At 38.3% G+C, this 20,993-nt stretch overlaps 1 protein-coding gene across 1 annotated transcript in view; it reads left to right on the top strand.

Annotated features, from left to right (window-relative positions):
• Positions 1–20,697, top strand: part of si:dkey-192p21.6 (uncharacterized protein LOC565246 homolog) — a 51,909-nt gene extending 31,212 nt beyond the window's left edge. The window contains exons 11-18 of the mRNA XM_038284094.1: positions 121–233; positions 673–794; positions 1,872–1,995; positions 2,092–2,178; positions 7,679–7,756; positions 17,865–17,935; positions 18,811–18,923; positions 20,369–20,697. Of these exons, the coding sequence (XP_038140022.1) occupies positions 121–233; positions 673–794; positions 1,872–1,995; positions 2,092–2,178; positions 7,679–7,756; positions 17,865–17,935; positions 18,811–18,923; positions 20,369–20,550 (890 nt within the window). The 3' untranslated portion in view covers positions 20,551–20,697. The remainder of the gene's footprint in view (positions 1–120; positions 234–672; positions 795–1,871; positions 1,996–2,091; positions 2,179–7,678; positions 7,757–17,864; positions 17,936–18,810; positions 18,924–20,368) is intronic.
• The last annotated feature ends 296 nt before the right edge of the window (positions 20,698–20,993 follow it).

The following is a 20,993-nucleotide window of genomic DNA, read 5'->3' as shown; positions in this document are numbered from 1 at the left end:
TTGTACTATAGGGAGTAATTTCTGCACCTCTTTTGACATAATTTACAGTGTAAAAATCTAATATTGCATCCTTTGTGCAGTTTTGAGTGTTTACCTTGTGTGTTGCTGGATGTGTCGCAGTGTCCTGGTCCTGGCTTAGGATCCCTGGAGTGCTGCAACGTCTGGGCTTCACCTACTTTGCTCTGTCTCTCCTGCAGACTTTCTGGGGCCAGAGACAAATCCCAGAGAGCGCGGTGAGCAATTCATGTCAAGTTTACTTTTGTCAGTCGCTAAATGCACACAACAGAGAATGACAGTAAAAGGGTCCAGTCTTAGGCAGCACATTTAAAAAACGACTTAATCTAAAGCCATGGAAGCAGGTAAAGGAAAATACAAACACAAAAAAACTGGGAAAAAAGAAATTTTTAACTTATTTATTAAACAAGTTAGCACAAGGAGCTCTTAATGTTTTATTTTATTATCTTTGAATGATCACAACATTAAAGTTCAATTATTTAGCAGTTTGACTTGAAGAAAAGATAATTGAAACCAAATGCATGCTGGGTAATGACAAGGTTTAAGGAATGGATACTAGCATAAGAATAGAATTTGAAAATTTATGAAATAGGATATCTATCTTATTTTTATGCTGTAATGTAAATAAAACCCTCTATATGACATTTCTGGCTGCAGCATCACTGGAGAAACGCTATGCAGGATATTTTCCTTTACTGGCCTCAGTGGGTGATTGTCATCCTGCTGGAGACTTTATGGCTCTGCATCACTTTCCTCCTGCCGGTACCCAGCTGCCCCAGGTAAGTTAAAATGAGGCTCCCCTGCTTTCTTATATTTCTACAGTCGTTATGCATGTTAGAAGAACAGATTTCTACATCCCTCCATCAGCAGTTGACCTCCATTTGGATCTCTTTTGCAGAAGGTGTTAGAGTGCACCTAGCGTCGCAGGTGTTCTGACCCACAGTGATTTATAGGCCTGTGGTGGACGCTTCAGAGGGTGTAATTAGCCAATCTCAGTCTGTTGTGTGCAATAGAAGAAGAGGAGACAGGAGGATCCATCTTCCTCGCTCTGGGACTTCTGCTTCTTGTGCATTTATTTCTCCATCTTTGCGACCTTGCATGGAGAAAAGTTTAGAAATGATGAGAGGTCACATTGTAACCATTTGTTTTAAATATTTGATGCTTTTTTTCTTTTCTTTTTTTTAAACAGGAATAGGAAGCTGTGATGAGTAAAAATCAATGCTGTGCCGGAATACCTTGTTTAAAAGCCAGCTTGTTTACATTACTTTACCTAATTTTGTGTATTTTAATCAAACTTGTATATAGAGCTGCACCAATCAGACGTTTAGTGGCTAACACACATTTTTGATTTTGTCTCTTAAACAGTCATTCCATTTTTTCTTTATTTTGCATAGTTTTATTACAAACAGACTGATTGCAGGAAACTGTACTTTAATGCAAGACATACGTTTAACATCTATTGACCTTCAGATAAGATTAAAAAAATGTGTCAAGTTCCATACTTTGGGATTTTTTTATTTAGTTTAAAACGAGGAAACAACAAATTACTTCCATTATTGCCTTTTAAAACATTTTCTCTAAGACTTAACAGAATTGCTAAGCTAAACCAAAAAGTTCTTCCAAACCATATTAGATTTTTTTGCATGTATAGATAAAAAATTAGAAGCTTTTGTTTTTGATGCCTTTAAAGAAAATAAAAAATCATTTATTGCTCAGTCAGACCCAATCAGCCTTGTTTATCCCACTGATTGTTGGTTTTATCAATGTAATATTTTACTTAAAATTATATTATAGTTGTAGTTTTAGACTGTAATTATAATTATATTATCTTCATAGTTTCACTGTTTTCTCTTAAGAGGGTATTTGGGAGCTGGTGGAATCAGCGATGATGGTCTTTACCCAAACTGCACTGGGGGTGCAGCAGGATACATCGACAGGTGGATGTTTGGTGATAATATGTTCAGATACCCCACTTGCAAAGTAGGTATATTTCTCCTAATATTTAATATATAATTCACAAAAAAACAAAAAGACAAAATGTGCTTGTTGTTCTTGCTTTTTGCTCGTTTATTGCAGGAGATGTATCTCACTTTGCAGCCCTTTGACCCAGAAGGGATTCTGGGAACAATCAACTCCATTGGGATGGGATTTCTAGGAATGCAGGTATACTGGAACATCTCTTTCTCCATGGGGTTATAGTCTGTCATATTCAAATGAATAAATTATTTTAGGATTCCAAGAAATATTTTACTGTAGTTGCCTATTATGTATTAACCGATTGATTCCTATTATTGCAAATATGCAACAAACCATATTATTTAGCAGCACATCTGATATTTCCCTCCAGGATGGAGTCACAGCCAAACAGGAATAGACCAGATGAAGCTACTTTGAGAGAAAGCAGAGAGAGCAGAACGTTAGAGATTGAACCAACAGACTCTGAAGAATGGGAGAATAGAGAAAGAATGAAGTAGAATCATGAAAAAGAGGTCCCTATGTCCTCCAGCAGTCTAAGCCTATAGCAGCATAACCATAGAGATAGCTCAGGATAACCTGAGCCACTCTAACTATAAGCTTTATCAAAAAGGAAAGTTTTAAGCCTAGCCTTAAAAGTTGACAGGGTGTCTGCCTCACGGACTAAAACTGGTAGTTTCAACAAACCATAAACCATATGCGATACTCAAACAACTAAAATAGCTGGGGAATCCCAGTTACAACACAGTCAGTGCAATCAAAGTGATCATCCCAACTTTTAAAAACCACTTTAAGGTAAAAATAAACACAAAATAATTATTTTATATGCATGTATATAAATTCAGGCATCAAAACGTCACATTTTATTTTATAAAACATAAACTACAACAATAGCTTGAAAGTCTTTAAAAGGAAAATGTGTCCAGCTCACCTGTTTATTAGGGCCTGAGAACACTGGTGTCTGCATGCATGCAGCTAATTAAAAACCTACAGCAGAGGAAACAGAAGTGTTTGGCAACACTGCCAAGTATTTTCCCAGCAGCTGCTGATAGCACAAACTTGGTGCTATTTGGAAAGGAGCAATAGTAAAGGATGTAAAAATCTGTGTTATGGCAGGAAGTTTTGCATATTATATAAAAGACTCTAAAAGCAGATTTCAATTGATTAAATTCATCAAAGGGAAAAAAAAAGGTTTTCATTGAACCATTCTTTTCAGTGTTTTCAGAAATAATCCTCCACTATCCTTTTTTGTTGCTGTTGCAGTTACCTGCAAGCTAAATTCTCACAGCATGCATTCACTAAAAAGCAAGAATCTATCTAGTCCTGTTTCAACCTTTTAAGAAGAAACCAAGGAAAACTCTGCCAGTATTCAAGTTTTAAGGCAGGACAAACAACTGTAAAGAAAGCAAGAAATACCAAGCCTGCAGCCACAGACAGCTCACCCAGTTAGTCAGTAAAAGCTCAGTTTATAGTCTTTGAGATAAACAGGACTAAAAACAAATAAACAGGCCCAGTTTGAAGGTGTTGATGGCAGCAGCACAGCTGATATTTCTCTCCAGGATGGAGTCACAGCCAAACAGGAACAGACCAGATGAAACTACAATGAGAAAAAGCAGAGAGAGCAGAATGTTAGAGATTGAACTAATAGATTCTGTAGAGTGGGAGAATAGAGATAGAATGAAGCGGTCCCTATGTCTTCCAGCAGTCTAAGCCTATAGCAGCATAACTATAGATAGTTCAGGATAACCCGAGCCACTCTAACTATAAGCTTTATCAAAAAGGAAAGTTTAAACCCTAACCTTAATAGGTACATGCCTCATTAATTAAAATATCTGCCTCTCATTCTACTTTTAGACATTCTAGGAACCACTAGTAAACCGGCAGATTAGAACGAAGTGCTCTGTTAGGAACATAAAGAAGAATCAGATCTCTGATAAAGGATGGAGCTTGATTATTTAGTGCTTTATATGTGAGAAAGAGGATTTGAAATTCTATTCAGGATTAAACAGAAAGCCAATAAAGATAGGAGAGATATAATCTCCATCTTTTAATTTCTTATCAGAACTCTGGCTGCAGCATTTTGGATCAACTGTATTAGCTTTTAACTAGAGTTTGTGGACTTCCTGATAGTAAAGAATTACAATAGTGCAGCCTGGAAGTAACAAATGCATGGACTAGTTTCTCAGCATCACTGGATAGGATATTTCTAATTTCTGTAATTTTCAGAAGACGAAATAAGGAAATTCATTAATATTTTAATATGGAATTTAAATTACAAGTTCCGATAAAAAATAAAATTTAAAGCTTGGAAGTTGTTATCGGAGGCCAACTTAATCCTATCTAGATGATGTGACTGACTAATCAGCTTCTTTTTCAAACTCTCTAGACAGAGGACAATAACTTCTGTCTTGTCCGAGTTCATAAGGAAATTAATTTAAAGTCATACATTCAAGATATGCCTGTAGATTGTGTATTAAGTTGATTTCATTAGGATTTATGGACAAACAATTTCCACAGTGGAAATCAGCCTTAAACTTTCTTGGGGAAGATTAAAATAAACAAACAGAAATCTGTAAAACAAATAATATTTAAACCAGCATAGTCCTGTTCCTGACTGTATCAAAAGTTGATCAACAGACAACTCTCTTTTTTTCAGTGTCTTTTTTCCTCTCTTTACAACTTTGGAGGATATGATTAAAGAACATGTGGAAATATATGTTTTCACATAAGTAACTGTGTTAACTGTCAAAGGGAAAATTGTTTTTTTCAAAGTAAAGGCAGCACAATTGAATATACTGTTAATGCATAACCAGCACTTGAATAATGTTTTATCTTTAACGGCAGATTATTTAACGGTATCTGAATGTCTGGATGTGACAGTATAAAGCCTGGATCTGCACTAAATGCTACCTACAGGAAATAACTTTTGTGTCTTACTCTCACAAACTGTGAAAAGTAGAGGATCTGTGGTGTTGTGGACTGGTTTCTAAACATCCCTAGCAGAAGACATTTGGTCTTTTAGCAGGATATTGATCCATAATCAACTGGGAAATGCCTTATATTTGCATGAATATTTTTATTTTATTTATTTTTTTCCTACTTGCTTTGATTCAGTTTTATCTTCCTGTATTTTAATCGTGCAAAGCACTTTGCATTGTCTTTGTACTGAATTGTGCTATACAAATAAATGTGCCTTGCCTTGCCTTATAAAAAAAGAAGCAGAAGACTTGTCAATCTTCAGATGATGAGATATTACTAGAGAAGATAAAGTGCCAAACTATAAGGAAAAAAAAGATCTTACAATGCGCTGAAGTGCAGAGATGTTTTCGCAAAAAAAAAAAAAAAAAGGTATTTTATAATGTTTTTTTGTTTTTTTTCCAGGACTCATTTTTGTTTTTCTTTCTTAAATTTGGGGAATTTTGCTTTAATTTTGTGGGTTTCGGGGGAGTTATATGCAAAGGAGGCAGACAGGAAACAGTGAAAGATATGCAACACAGATCTCAATGGGTGTGGACTAGGGCTGCAACAACGAATCGATAAAATCGATAAAAATCGACTTTTAAAAGCGTTGGCAACGAATTTAATCATCGATTAGTTGTGTCGCGCGATTAATGCGTCATCCGCCGCCGCCGTCATCCCGGGGAAGAAAAAAAAATATGGCGGAGCGAGTCAGCGCCGCAGTTGTGTTGCCAACTCAGCGACTTTTCAGACCCCTCCAGCGACTATTTTTCAAAAAAGCGACTAGCGACAAATCTGGCGACTTTTTACGGTGTCACTGGCGGCTTTTGGAGACTCTTACGTGAAAGCATGTATCGTTCCTACTCTGCCGTGGGGCGCCTCCCCCATCCCAACTCCTTTCTCCCTCTCCCAGAGGAATCCCTCTCAGCGCTGCAGTCAGTGCCGCAGGATTTTAGTGAGGAGTTTACCCTCAGCGTCCAGACTGCAAATGAAACACAATATCACAATAATTAAAATAGCCTGCGCTTTGTAAAGTGAAAAAAGTCGTAACATGCAACTTTTGTAAAAACAAATGAACATGGCACGGAAGCACCACTGTTATGACGCAGCACCTGAAAAGAAAACACGTTGGAGCCTTCGATGGCAGTGAAGAGAACTGATCAGCAGGATGAGTAACCATGTTTGTTTCGTTTTAAAGTGGGGAAACGTAACATTAGTTTCTCAGGTAGCTCATCTGATGTTTTCCTTACCTTGTTAGTAGGTTACAGACAGGGATAAGGTTGGCTACTTATTTTACTTTTAATTTCATTTGAATTAGCTTAAGCAGCGTTTATATTTTCTTTATAAATAAATTAACTTGCAAATTATGAGGGCAAGGCTTTTAAAGTTTAAATCTTCAGGCAAAGATAAAGTAAAGAAGATCCTGCAATTTATGGAAGTAAAGCAGAATAAAATCCAGCAAGATCAGTAATATGTCAATTAATTATCTGCCACATTCCCATGTAAATATCTGTCTTTGGAGGATGTGTTTTTTAGCACCCCTAGTTCTCTCATTTTTATTCCAAATACAATTTATAATTTGCATCACAGGGCTATTTTTATCTCTATGGTTCAGTATTTTCTCAAGCAGCAACTTTAACTGCTATACTTTCCTGTCTTAAAAGGCAGAACTCTTCTAGTCTAAAAAAAATGAATTTGTAGGGGCTTTAAAAAACAAAAATGTCTCTTTTTGCGCTTTATGAAACAAAGTAGCCTATATTTTGTGGATGTACAGCTACATTTCTCATGTAAGTTTGCGTAGTTTTAACACAAACATTTGTTTTTCATATTGCACCAGTACAGTTAATGAGCAACCTGTACTTGTGTGCTTGTTTGTTCTGTCTAAAATGTTTATTTTGGAATAAAGAGGTTAATATAAAAAATATTTTTTGTCCGATTCATCGATTAATCGAAAAAATAATCGGCCGATTCATCGATTTTTAAAATAATCGTTAGTTGCAGCCCTAGTGTGGACTCAATTGCTTTGAGGACTGAGGGTGAAAATATTCGCAAAATATAAAGAACGCTGCATGCATTTCCAGTTAATTAATCCCTTTTTAAGTATTTATTTTTTTATTAAAAATGTCAAAGGACCCTTTCTTATCACGGTACGGACTATGAGCATCATTATGTTTAACATTTATTAATATGTCACTGAAAAACATGACAGCATCTTTGATGAAGGTGAAAATGTTCCCGCCTCGCTATGAGAGGGCAGCTGTTCCCCTTTATTGACACACATTCATGGGAAGGTCAGCAGAGAAAGCTTTTGGTCTTTAGACTCGGGTCCCTGATGCCGGCAGCGTCACTATAACCATTTGTGTGGGAAGCTGCCAGGCTAAAGCAGCCACATTGCTTAATTCCCAGTGGGCGGTTAAGCTTTGAGCCCCTCAGTCAGCGAGTCCTGGACGACACGCCAGGTGTCCGCTGCCCTCCTCTGTGTTTTTCCGCGCTAATGTTCCCAGCTGAGGCGCGTTCATCACCACCAAATTAATCAGAGGCTGCGGATGACTTACATGCCACATCTGGCTCCGAGGGGTGGGAGAAAAGTGACCGCCACATCAGAGACACTGCGTCCACAGCCATGTCCCAGGACTATTTGGTTACTCAAGGCCAAACTGACACGCTGAATGGTGGAGCTCATGTGTTGGTTTACAATTTGAATTTTCTGTGCCTGTTTTTCCCTCCACAGGCAGGGAAGATTCTTCTTTTCTACAAAAGAAAGAACGTCCACATTCTCTGCCGATACCTGGCGTGGGCCATCATTCTGGTATGTTACACCATAGCGACTTTCCTTCAGAATAAATGCCCACACAATTATTCTTTTTTATGAGGACCATCATAACACAATAATGATTTTAAAAAATATGGATACGCCAATATACAAAAATTTGTTAATATCTAGCATTAATGGTCGATAAATGTTAGATAGTGAAATCATACATTAGAGCTTCCGCTTCAGTTAATTGTCAGATGATCCCACAACACACACCCCCAAAAAGACTTACACAACTGACAACAAAAGGGAAATAAATCCTGGTTGTTCATATCTGCGTATCAGACCGATCAGAGCAGGATTTTGTTCAGTTTTCTTGCTCACTGTTATGTTCCCTAACCTCTTATTGTCAGGTCTAGGCACCCAAAACATCATACATACATACAGGGAAAGAAAGAAGGCACAGAGACAATTAATTTAGTTACTCGGGAGGACAGTAGGAAGAGACTGCGGAGTTTACAATCTCCATCATTCAAAGTCAGTTTTTCCAAAAGAGAAATTATTAAAGAAAAAGTCCAGCCAGCAAGGAATAATCAATGGATCATTATTTATAACTATTTATACCTAGAACTAATACGTATCAGTAAAAAAATCAGTAAAAATTATTTTCGTCGCAATCACTGATTCCGTGAGCGGCCATTTTTGTCTAAATATAGTAACACTTCACTCCTGACATCTTCCGGCAGTGATGTCACGGTGAGGTAAGCCTAGCGCCATTCTCCCGCTTTACAAGCAAAATCAATGGGAACTACTAGACACATCTGCAATCAACAACAATTATTGAAGATTTCCAGAGGACTTCACCATTGAAATTCACCAGAGCTATAGGGAAACTGACAATGCCCACGTGCATGGCAGCTGGATGCTGGAATACATCGGGCAAAAGTGAAAAAAAATTGTTATTTCACCTTTCCGATTCATGATCATCCATGGACGGGTTCGTCATTAGATTGCCAACTTGAAGAGGGAGGATTTGCCATCGAACACGTAATTTGTAGCCAATATTTCGAAGAAAATGTGCTCTTTGAAAAACACGGTTGTCTCCAGGAAAGTACAGTCAAATTAAAATTACTCTTTGTTTAAAAATTCTTATCATTTATTGAACAATATGTTATAATTTCATATTTAAAGTAATTTCAGAAGTTTGAATTCTGAATATGACCGGACTTTTCCTTTAAGGACATCCTAACTGAGCTGAAATGAACGCATACACCCAAAGCCTGGCATGTTAATAGCTTGGATGTTTTACTACGGCTCACAGGTAAACGGTGCAATGTGTTTCTAGTCACTTAGCCATTAGTCATAGTTGCCAAAGCCATTCATTAGACTCAGCAGAGGACATGTGTGTGATCTCATCACAATTAAACAACATCCATGTGTGGCTGTGTTTCCAGGAAGACATGGGTATCCGTCTCCTCGGGGGGATACACACATCGTCTCTCGCTGCCTGTCTGCATCTCACATGTGGTTCTGCATATCATTTACAGCCTCCTGCTTTCGTTAGGTACCTGCATGCAAAGTATCAGAAACAGACCCAACATGTGAAGGTTCTGGAAGAGAAGAAAAAATAGATTTATTAGTTTAATTTTGCTTGAAATAAATTATTTTTAAAAGCTTTTAGCTTTATGATGTTCCTGGGTGGTCTGGGAGCAAAAAGGACCAAGCTGCCCTCTATTTCATTCATAGGGGTTGTCCCTCAGGGAGAAGAGGAGTGTTACATGAGATGGTTTGTTTTGCATTTCTAAACCTGTAACAGGAGGCTGTTATTGTGCTCTAACGAGAGTAGGAGCCGCCCATGTTAAACGACCAGGCTGTGGAGAACTGTCCTTGGCTAGAACATTTATGTCGACCTTCTGAGCTGCTGCAGAGACGCGGTCTTTGAGTAAAAGGGGGTCAGTAGTACTTCAGTCAGTAGACTTCCTGAGCTGCCGGCGCTGTGGCCTGCAGCGATGATGGAGGAGGAGGTGCTGGTGGAGATGTCGTCATCTCCCAGCCTTTGAAATCAAGCTGCAGCATGGCGGAAAAGAGGGATAACCTCAGCTTAATGGCATGGGAAAAATATTTCCTTAAATTTCCATACAGTTATCAAAGGATTTCCACTGGACCATCTTGACTCATTCCTTTGTGTGGTCTTGTTGTTAAGGAACAGGGCTAAGAATCCTGAGCTTTTAAGTTCGAAACCCACTCCCACAGACTGCCATTCTGGGTCTCTGAGCAAGACCCTTAATCCCCGATTACTCCTTGGGCGCTGCACAGTGACAGCCCACTGCTCCCCAACAGGGATGGATTAAATGCAGAGAGTTAATTTCTCCACTGAGAGATCAATAAAGTTCAATTCATTTTTTTTTTTAAATCTTTTTATTATTTAGCTGCCACTGTTTTTGAGATCAATAGCTCAGTCTTCAGACTCTTAGTTTGACAGCAAAATGATTTGATATACTGTTCAGAGGACTCCATGTAAGCCTACCTATAAAGCCCAAATCATCACCCCTCCAACACCGTGCCTAACTGGTTGTATATTACCTCCCCTTGCTCTGTAATTCCAAAAGCACATTTCACTAAAGGTTATGGAACTGAATCACATTCAACTTTACGCAACTAAATGAAGCTGTTGTAGTATTTACCATGCATTAGTTCATTTAATTTAAATGAAATGATATGAGTCTGTTCCTTAGAATACATAGAACTGGTGCTGGAATCATGTGAGACTTGTTAATCTCTCGGGATCCTGTACATGCGGAAGGAATCACTCAGACTGTTAACAGAGATAAAAAGCCCTATTTTGTTGTAATAAAAGTTATGAGGCCGAAGGCAGAAGAACTTAACCAGGGTCGTCTTTAAGGACTTAACCTCTTAACATGACAAAGAGCCAAACAGCTCTTACAGTGCTTTGAGTTACAATCCCCCAAGATCTGATGAAGGGTAATGATGATGATGACTGAAAGATATTACGTTTATCTGGGCTTTATAAAAATGTGTTTGTGAGTAAATGCTTGTTTCAAAGACTCAACCTTTTGTAGGAAGCCACACTGAACCCTTATTTTTTCTTTTTTGGAGCGATATTTGTTATCTGGTTTCCATCTTTGTTAAAACCTGTATAAACCATCCTGTATTTATATTTAACAAGATAACTGAGACCTGGTTTAAGGGGGAATCCTGGTTTGTTTGCTGTTTAAGGATCAAGCGCCAATCTTGGGCTGAATCTGCCGGGAGGTCCAATCCTCGGACGATTGGCTGCTATCCTTAATGGTTCCCACTTGGGAAGAATTTTGATCACTTTACAATAGTTGTTCTCTACCTATTTTAATGACTTTATAACACTTACCTGGTTGATGAGCAATACCTGTCATGGTTCTCCCCTTTTTGGGAATTTTTAGTTTTCAGTTATTAGTTATTTTGTTTTGTTAACCTTTGGTTTATTTTTCCGTTCAAGCAGTCTTTAGTTACTCTCTGTCGCCCCCTTGTGCTTGTTTATTTTCCCTTTGGCTTCCTTCTAGTTAGCTTCACTCACACCTGCTCCATATTAGTCCTTCCTTTGTTCTTCTCCCTTAATATAAACCACCTCTGCAGTCACTCAGTGCTGGTTCCTTGTTGATTATTAGTGGTTTCCTCATCTCTGGCTCTCCACGTGAGTTTTCCCTGATGTCTGCTGCTGTTTTGGAACTCAGTATTTTTGTGTTTTGGATGTTCGCCTCAGTTTTTTTCATTAAATCTACACAAACTCCTTTCAGCCTCACTCATCTCTGCTTTTGGGTCCCCAAGCAACCTCACCCCCGTGTGACAATACCTGTTGATTCAGAAAGGTTTTTGCCTTTTTATTCCCTTTCTACTAAAAATAATTTAACTAATATCAAATGGAAACAGCAAGGCTGTACTTAGCTTTTTTCATAATTAAAAAAAGGCATATAAAAATAGAGGTTCATAGAAATTCTTTAAACTTTAAATATTTTGAAGAATTAAAAAGATGGCTTTCCTGTTTTGAACAAAGTTTTTTGGTGGTAAAAGAGTTGAAAATATACGTTTTAACTTCTTTCTGTTCCTTTTGTTCATAATTTCAGTTGTCTTCTACAAGGGTTTTGTTATGTTGTGTTGTCTTTTATTGAATGATTGAATGAATAAAGAAAATAAGCTTTTGCTAAGAGCTCCAATATATCTGGAGCTGTGTAGAGGAACAGAGACGTCTCAGACTAGAGTCAAACTTTGCATGCAAGATATTTCTACTACAGTCAAATATCTTACATGCAAAGATTGTTTGATTATACATGCTTTAATTGATTTCACAGTCATTCACATAGGCGGCTTAAGTCTTTCCATGGAAACAATACGCCTAAGATATGTAGAAATATGTATTTTTCATTTTTTTGCCGCATTTTACTGACTGTGTTAGTTCTAATTCAATACACTCATTGGCATCGTGTGATTTGTTTTATTTTATCCTTTAAAATAAATGCAAATTGCAAAATTATAGTGTGAACAAATGGACTTTTTGTTGTAAGGAAGTTATTGTAATTTACCTTCAGTTTTATGTGATAAATCTCCTCCTTTATGTCTCCTTGTCTTGAATCTTATCGACTCTTGTTGTGCAGTGAGTTGCTGGAGGGAGATGAAATAAATTAGATCCATTTGGCTTTTTCCCAGAGGCAGAGTGATAAAGTAACACATGATTGAAATAATAAACAGGAGACCCTCTTTGTTTGAGCTCTACATGTCACTTAATGAGAATTAAACTACAGAGAACATATAAATAATATGTATGATTAAAACAAGGTAGGTGACATAGTGAGAATAAATGAGCAGACTTACAATAATGGTTGAAAAATGAGTGAATTACTAAAAATTTGATTAAAAAACAAAGCAGACTATGGAGTAGTGATATAAATACAGGCAAAACAGTCTGTAAAAATACCTCAAGCCATCCTCAGCTTTACTGCTTTGATTTTTTTCTAATGAAGTTAAATTATTTGTATTTAGTTATTTCTTATTATCTATGTTAGATATTTTTTTCTTGGTTTAATTATTAATTGTCTCAGTTCAACTCTATTTGTGTTAATTAGTGTCTGTCTCAGCTTCCCCATCTTCATTCTGCCCCAGCTGTTCCACCCAGCTGTTCTTGGTTATCTTCAAACTCTACCTCTCTATTTTCCTCCTCCTATTGTCTGCCCATGTTGCCTTGTTTCTCTCGCTTTAAAATCTGCAATTTTTCTTATTTTATCATCCAAGAACTCTATTGCTTGTTATATTTGCTCTCTGCTCCTTCTTCAAGTGTTCGTTTGTCCTTTTTCACATCTTATCATCTTGAATTTACAAACTACTAGATAATTTATCAATATTCAGGCAACAGACCAACACAAAGTTCAAGAAATTTTATGGGCTTGGGTTGTTTGTTTACTGCTCCTATGACTTGTATACTCCTTAATAAGATCAAGCGCACGTACAGGAACTGCCTTTAATAACTATCTTACACAGTGAAAAGAATCCATCTGAATGCTGCTTTTCTATGAAGGCTTCAGATATTTGCTGAAAAACTTTAGAAATCTAAAAAAGCAGAAAGCCAAGGAACGTAGCAGAAAGGCGGGGGAGAAAGCTGCTGAGAGGATTAAAGCACGGTTTGGCTATAAAGTCGTTGCCCAAGCTATGAGCAGCCCTATAGCTCTGTTCAGTCGATCATCTGAACATTCAATTGTAAAACACAAAAAAACATGGAAAGAGGAAAGACCACCCGCACACCTACCAAGACATGGATGACCAATCAATCAAGGAAAGCAGCTAAAAGCCCCATAGTACCTCTATGGGAACTGCAATGATCCACAGCTCAGACGGAATAATTCAATCACAAAGCAATAAATATTTCTACTTATAGGTCTGACTGTCGATGTGGTCTGAGGAAAACAGAATCCTTTATGCATTTCACTCCAAACCGGGCAGGAGGTGCAGCAAACATCTGGAAGGAAGGAACCAAAGTTAAACTTTTTGGTCTACAACAGAACAATAATGTGGCTAGATATGGTGGTGGAAGTATGATGCTGTGGGATACTTTTCTTTAGCAGGGACAAGGAAGATTGTCAGCCGAAAAGAAGATGGATGGATCCAAATGTAGAACAAAAACATGCTGAACTGAAAAAACCCTCAACTTCACACTTGTATTCTGCTTGACTGATATCTTAAAATCCCCCAAAATCTAAACATTTGTGGCAAACTGCATAAAATTGGAAAGTGAAATCTTTTCAAAAGCACCAGGAAGCTGCTTTGGTCTTCTGTTCACATGGGTGAATCTTTTTTTTTTAACCGTTGTTCTAACCTAAACCAATTAGTTTGAGCGACCGGCCTGCTCTTCATATCGACTTTCACGTTTCTGGTTCACATTGGAGGCCGGAAGCAGAGCCAAGCGGCCTCCTTTCCTTCAGACATGTGTTCTCAACATTAACAGACCTACGCCACAGTGCATGAGCTCAACCACAGAGTCTTTCCAGAGCACACTGCTGATACATTAAATAACCAGCTGGGCTTCAATCCGCAGTTCTCTGATTTTTGTGTTGTTTTTTTTTATTCTGTGGCTGAAAGATATTGGAGCAGCTGCGCATCTTCCTCATAATAAACAACAGCCCCAGTTAATTAAAGTTCAACGATCAGGCCTCAGAAGTGATTGAAATTGAGCGATTGCCCCACATACCAGCCCCATCCCACATCCTGTAGCCTGGATAGCCTGGAGACTCAATCCAGCTCCAGCTAAGCTATTTCCACGCCATCGATCCTGTCATCTATACGCATGATGGATATCCATCTAACGAGCTTCTCTGAGATTTTTTCTCCACAAAACGTTTCTTTATGTATCTGAGTCACATAGAAAGATAAAAAGATAAGACAACAAAATATGATAATTATGCAGTCTGTCATTTTTGTTCCCTCCTAATTTTGAGCCATAGGGTTATATTTACAGAACCATCATTTAATGTTATTAAAGTCAAGTCTTTTGTACTAAAGCGTTACAATTTCTTGTAATTTTTCTTTAATTGTAGAACAGTTTGAACAATTTTTAGCACAAATTTCATGAATTAAATCAATATCCTTAACTAGTCAGGTGCAAAGAGTCTCATAGATCAGCTGGACAAAGGCTCATTAGATTGTAATCCAGCAAAAAGCTTTAGATCCTGTAAAGTTGGCTACCTTTCACCAATTGGCGCTTTTCTTTTTAGGTGCGGCTATTAACATTAGCTAACAGTCTACAATGGAGTTTTGGAGACACAGTGAGGGAAACACCAAGTCAGAAGAGTCAAAATGTTGCCAATGAAATTAAAATGTCGACAACTTCAAACTGTCAATAAAAAAAAAGTTAAAAAAACATTTTAAGATTAAAGTCGATAACAGTGAAATCACGTGGAAAAACAGCTTTTTTGGCGATGTTTGTAAGCCAATATCCCCTAAAAATGAGCTTTTTTTTGACAGTTTGACTTAATTAATTTCGACTTTGGTGACTTGGCGAGGAAAAGGGGAAAAACTACTACTACTGCCATGTTTTTTTCCCTAACTGTGGCCCTAACACCCTGCCGTACTTTTTCCTTTTAAGAGTTAATAGCTAGTTAACCGAAGTCTTTTTTAAATAAGTTGAAAAAGTAATGAATGTGCTGTGACAGTAATACTGTATGCTCTCAAAGGATTAATGTTAATATTGGAACTTTGTATGGTAAATGGCCTGTACTTATATAGCCTACTTGGTCAAGTCAGGAAACCAAAGCCCTTTACACTACATTCAGTCATTCACCCATTCACTGATGGTGGCAAATTACACAGCAGCCACAGCTGCCCTGGGGCTCACTGATAGAAGGGAGACTGTCATACAATGGTGCCCCAATGCCCTCTGACCACCATCAGTAGGAAATGCAGGTAAAATGTCTTGCGCAAGGACACAAAAATGCTGAAAGCTGTAGCCGGGGCTTGAACCGTCAACCCCTCGATTTTAGGGCAAACTCCTACATCATCCTACATCCGACGCCACTAAGTTGACATTAGCATCATTGTTTATAATGAGGAATGTGAGGTTTGAATTAACTACTTTATAGTTGAAAAAAAAATTAAGAAGCTAATCAGTTTTGCAGCTACAGTTTAACAGTTTTCCTTTTGCTCCTGTCAGTGGATGTCAAAGATTAGCCTCATGAGACCATCCTGATCTCGCAAGTTTTCAAGGTTTCACTCGCAGATCAGTCTGGAGACTCTCTGGAGAAAATTTGGAACCGTTCACCAAATGAACGTCCAATCAGTGTTGGCGTTGAGGCGGGTTGAGGTGTGACGCAACGAGAAGCGCGACAGTTCAGTCTAAAGAACATGGCGGCTTCAGCCGATGAGACTAGCGTTAGCATGGCTATCGAGCAAGTTTTATCAGAATTACAGAGTATTTCTTCACTGAAAGAAGAGTAAAACACTGCTCTGGAGGCTTTTCTCAGAGGAAAATATGTTTTTGCTCTTCTCCCGACTGGTTTCGGCAAGAGTTTGATCTATCAATTGTGTTTTCGTCGTCGCTCTGTTAGTACGTCATATGCTTCGTTGATCTGATTGGTTTATTTGGCCCGTCTATCAGCAACATAGGCCAATCAGCTAACCAGTATTTTCGCCCCTTCCCAAAATTACTTCAACGGAAGGTTCTCCAGATGGATATGTGGAGCAAATCCATCTGGCGGAGTCAGGTTAGTCAAAGATGGCTTCTCCATAGGAAGTCAGAATTCAACTCTTAGAGAAATTAGATATTAGCATGTGAAAAAAGTGACACGATCGCACAGAAACAGGTCCACCGGAGGGATCTACACATGCATGAAAATGAGAGAGATCAGAGAATGAGCATGCATTCATGCTTAATATTTATTGTATGCTTCATGGTATTGAATCTGCACATATATGGGCCTGGAGAGTAGTTTACATGAGTGTGTTTTGAATAACACTGCTCGTTTGTGTAATATGCATGTTCACTTTTGGAAGAATTCTGAGTTCATCCTAAACATTGATACTCCGGGACGTCATTCTACGGAAAACCATTACACATATGTCACGTCTTGGTTGAAGTTTGGAGGACCCAAATGCAGAGGTAGAGAGGCTGAGATGAATACTTGTAGTTTTAATGATAAAAATGGTTAACAAAGGCAGTCCAAAAATCCAACTAAAATCTAACAAACCAGAATCATGGAGGCATCAAAGGAAAACACGTACAAGGAGCCAGGGAGAGACGAGGTGAGACGACGACAGCGATGACAGGACCAGCAACAACAAGGAACCAACGAAGAGTAAGAGCAGAGGGAGAGCATATATAGCTGACAGAGACAAAGGCAGGGCTAACGAGCTGACAAGGAGCAGGTGTGAGAGGAGACAACGAGGGAGCCAAGGGGAAAGGAACACACACACACACACACGAGGGCAACAGAGGACAACAGAAAAACATGTGAACTAACAAATCTAGAAATTACAACAAAAAAGGAATTAAACCAATAAAACTAGGAAACATAGAGCAAAGTAAAACACAATATAACCAAAACCATGACAACATAATATCTACTAGAAAATAGAAGCATTGGAAATCTACAGTATTAGAGGGCACATATTAGGTCAAAGTTCCCTAAATGATAATTATCAGAAAAGGAAATACTCTCCAATTCCACAAGTTAAGGTTTGGGATTTACTTAATCTAAAGAAAACAATTTTCTCTCTATTAGTATAATATCATATATTTGGTTTACTGCTGATAATGAATTCACAAAACTGTTTTTGCTGTAACTTTGGTAAAAATGAAGTACCCTGTGAGTATTTAAGGAAGTACCAGCCATAATTGCAAAATCATTGGACACCATTGCTCAACAGAAGCTGTCCCACATTTTCTACTGGTTGTTATGTTGAAACAACACATAATGTTGTTAAAGTTTATATTTTAAGTTTTGGTCCAACAGACCAAAGTTATCCTTAGTTTCCCGTCCCTGACTTGGTGCTCCTGGCCTCACTCTTCTCCCAGATAATCGCTTAATTCGCCAGGCTCGCTATTCGCCGCTTCGTGTTTTTAGCAGCCCCTCACGTATTGCTTTATCGCCTCGCATCGATTTGAAATCTGTTTCATTTCCACCCTCAGGGAATCTCTGCAGCCATCCTTACTAAGTGCAAGCGAGACGGAGGATTTATACCTGTCAATAAAAACCTTTGGTAAGTGCTTCCTGACCCTCTAAATCCAGCCACTTTTCCTCACACAGAAGAGGAACGGATGGGTTTCCAGCCGGCACAAATCACAGCTGCTAAAACATGAGTTTACTTACTTCCAACAGCAGCTTTGACTGTAAATAAACACCCCTGCATGTTGGGAGTGTTGGATGGGAGGGATATGAAACTGTTCCAGTAAACTACAGGGCTGGTTCCTCTTCCTAGCATTTTCCCACAGAAAAAGACACATTTCTGGGGATTTCCTAAACTATTTACACTCCTAAACTTGATAAATGTCTGTAACGATTTATTAGAGAGAAGGTGGTGTTAATTCTGCAGATGTAGCTGACTGCACCACCCTGTGCGTCGCTCCCACCCCTGAAACGATGTGAATCATTTTAATGTTGCTGCAGGAAGAGCACCATTACATCCATGATGTGTAAGCAAATTTCTGATGATCTTCCTCAGGGGGGCTTCGCTCATCCCATGCTACTACTGCACCTGCCTGGCTTTTATAGGCAGTTCATCATGAACAGGTTATTGAGCTGTTGAGTACAGTCCCTGCCTGCATGTCTAGAGGTAATTAACTCCTGGCTGAGAGTCCTTTTTGGCCCAACTTCAGCTGGGGTAAAAGATAAATAAATAAGAAGGCTCACTGCAGTGAGGTTCAGTTAGGCGGCCATTTTACAGTAGGTGGTATTTCATCAAACATTCTTGCACTTAGAGACGGACGGGAACATGGCAGGCTGACAGCGATCTACAGGGTTGATGCCAGGGATCTACAGCTGATGCTTTAGGCCAAATCAGGACCGGTTTTGTAGGATTTCTTTGTTTACCCCCCAGTCTGAGTCAAATGTAGCTGTAACTGTCTGTTCCTCCAGGTCGTTGTCATATGTAATGACCATGGGCTGTTTCTCTTTCCTGCTGCTCGGAGGAATGTTCTATGTCATTGATGTGAAAGGCTGGTGGCAAGGACAGCCCTTCATATATCCAGGTACTGTGCACCCATGAGGGAAGCCAATAGATCCCTTATATTTTTGATTCATTTGCTCCAGTTAAAATGTAATAAAAATCAAGTTGAGTCGTCATAGGTGTCCTGTTTTAGTTGAAAATGTGCTTATTATTATTATTATAGAAATAAAAAAATGTTTAAAAAAGTTATTGTAGATAACTGCATATATTTCTTGTCCTTTCAAATCTTCAGATCATTTTTAAATATATTTGCCTTATATTTGCAGGTTCATCCAAATAAATTGCAATATTATCAAAAAAGCAATATAAGTGGAACACAACAGTGACAAACTTCAGGATTTTATCATATTGAATATGGCTTGCTATAAATAAAAAAATGGAAGTTCGTTTCTTGGCAAATAAGATTTCATTCCACTGCTGACTTGGCAGTTTTCCAGCAAATCCAGACGACAGCAGCTGCCACTGGGTCGCTGCTAAAGATTTTGGCTCTTCATTGAGAGCTGTATTCAAGGATAGTCAGAAAGTTGAGTGGAAGGAAAAGGTGCAAAAGCAACAGGGAAAATGGCGTCTTTGAGAGGATGGTGCAGATAACCTGAAGGCTGCTACCAAAGCAAAGCAGGCTTCCTCAGTAGAACCACGGGATAATCTCCTCCTCCATGCTAGCTGTATTGATGCAGTAGTTTATGCTTAACCCCAAATTCAAATTATTTTAAATTAATTGATGTTCTAACTTTCCAAGATCATAAAAAAACAGCCTTGATTTCCGCCTGTGGCTCCTGGTCAGCTACACTGCAAAAAAGATCTAGAAATAAGTAAAAAAACTCTTAAATTAAGTGTATTCACCCTTAATTTGAGTAGGTAAATGAGATAGTTTGTCAATGGAATGAGTATTTTTAATCTTAATATAAGTTAATTAGATAACATGCACTTGAAATAAGACAATGCAATTGTGTTTCCTTATTTTAAGCATAAATTGTCTTGTTCCATTGGCAAAATGTCTCTTTTACCTCCTCAATTCAAGAACAAATGCACTTATTTTAAGAAAAAATTGACTTATCTAGATTTAGATTTTTTGCAGTGTAGATGGTCAGGCTGCTGACTCCCTGCCTGAGTCTGTCCTAGTGACTTTTGGTATTCACTGGGTTGCTATACTGTGTCCCATTCTCAACAAGCTCCTCTCTGTTCTCAGTTTTCATTTGGTCTGTTTAGTGTTACTTTTTTTTCAGTTGTCCTGTTTCAAAAATGCACAAAATATTCTGAATTACCTCTAGTCCATTTTTTTCTTCCTTATCTCATCCTTAACACTCCAAGATCAGGCCTTCTGACAAAGAATTTGGGATTCATTTAATGTGGCAAACATTTAGGCAAACATTTAGAAGTTCAAAGTAACAACCCTCTGAGCCATGTTGTACCTTCAACATAATGCAAATATCAACGTTTGAACAAAGTTCTCTTCTCCTCATCCAGGGATGAACTCCATGTTTGTTTACGTTGGCCACTCGCTCCTCGGATTCTACTTTCCCTTCAGCTGGGAGATGCGCTTCCAGGAAAGCCACTGGGAGCTGCTGCTGCAGAACATGTGGGGAACTGCCCTGTGGTTGCTCGTCTCCTACCTTCTCCACAGGAAGAAGTTTTTCCTCAAAATATAGGCAGGAACATATCCTATGAAGACACTGACCTACATGCCTTACACAATAAAATACATAAATCAGTGTTTGGACTTAGACTTAGACTCAACTTTATTAATCCCATTAGATTACTCCTATTCTGGTTCCAGTAGCTTATATAGAGGACAAAGGATTAAAGCAAAATGCCATTAAAGATAAAAATACCACAGACAATATAAAAAGAGTGTATATCGTACCAAAAAAGCATTCGAAAAAGTTGTAATGTTGTAAATATGTTTCTCTTAGATATAAAAATATCTGCACAGTAGAGTTGGGTTATGTTATGTTGGGTTATGGTGTGAATTGGCATCAGTTACACTTAAAAAAACGCTAGTTTAACAATTTATTATTCGATTAGAGTGCCTAGAAACTGTCAGTTTAAATGTGACAGACAGCAGAACATGACGCAAGTAGTTGCTCTCCTA

Source organism: Cyprinodon tularosa, unplaced genomic scaffold (assembly GCF_016077235.1).
Source record: "Cyprinodon tularosa strain WSP-4 unplaced genomic scaffold, ASM1607723v1 ctg199, whole genome shotgun sequence".
NCBI lineage: Eukaryota > Metazoa > Chordata > Actinopteri > Cyprinodontiformes > Cyprinodontidae > Cyprinodon > Cyprinodon tularosa.
Note: the sequence above shows the minus strand (reverse complement) of the source record. Positions and strands in the feature narration are given on the sequence as shown.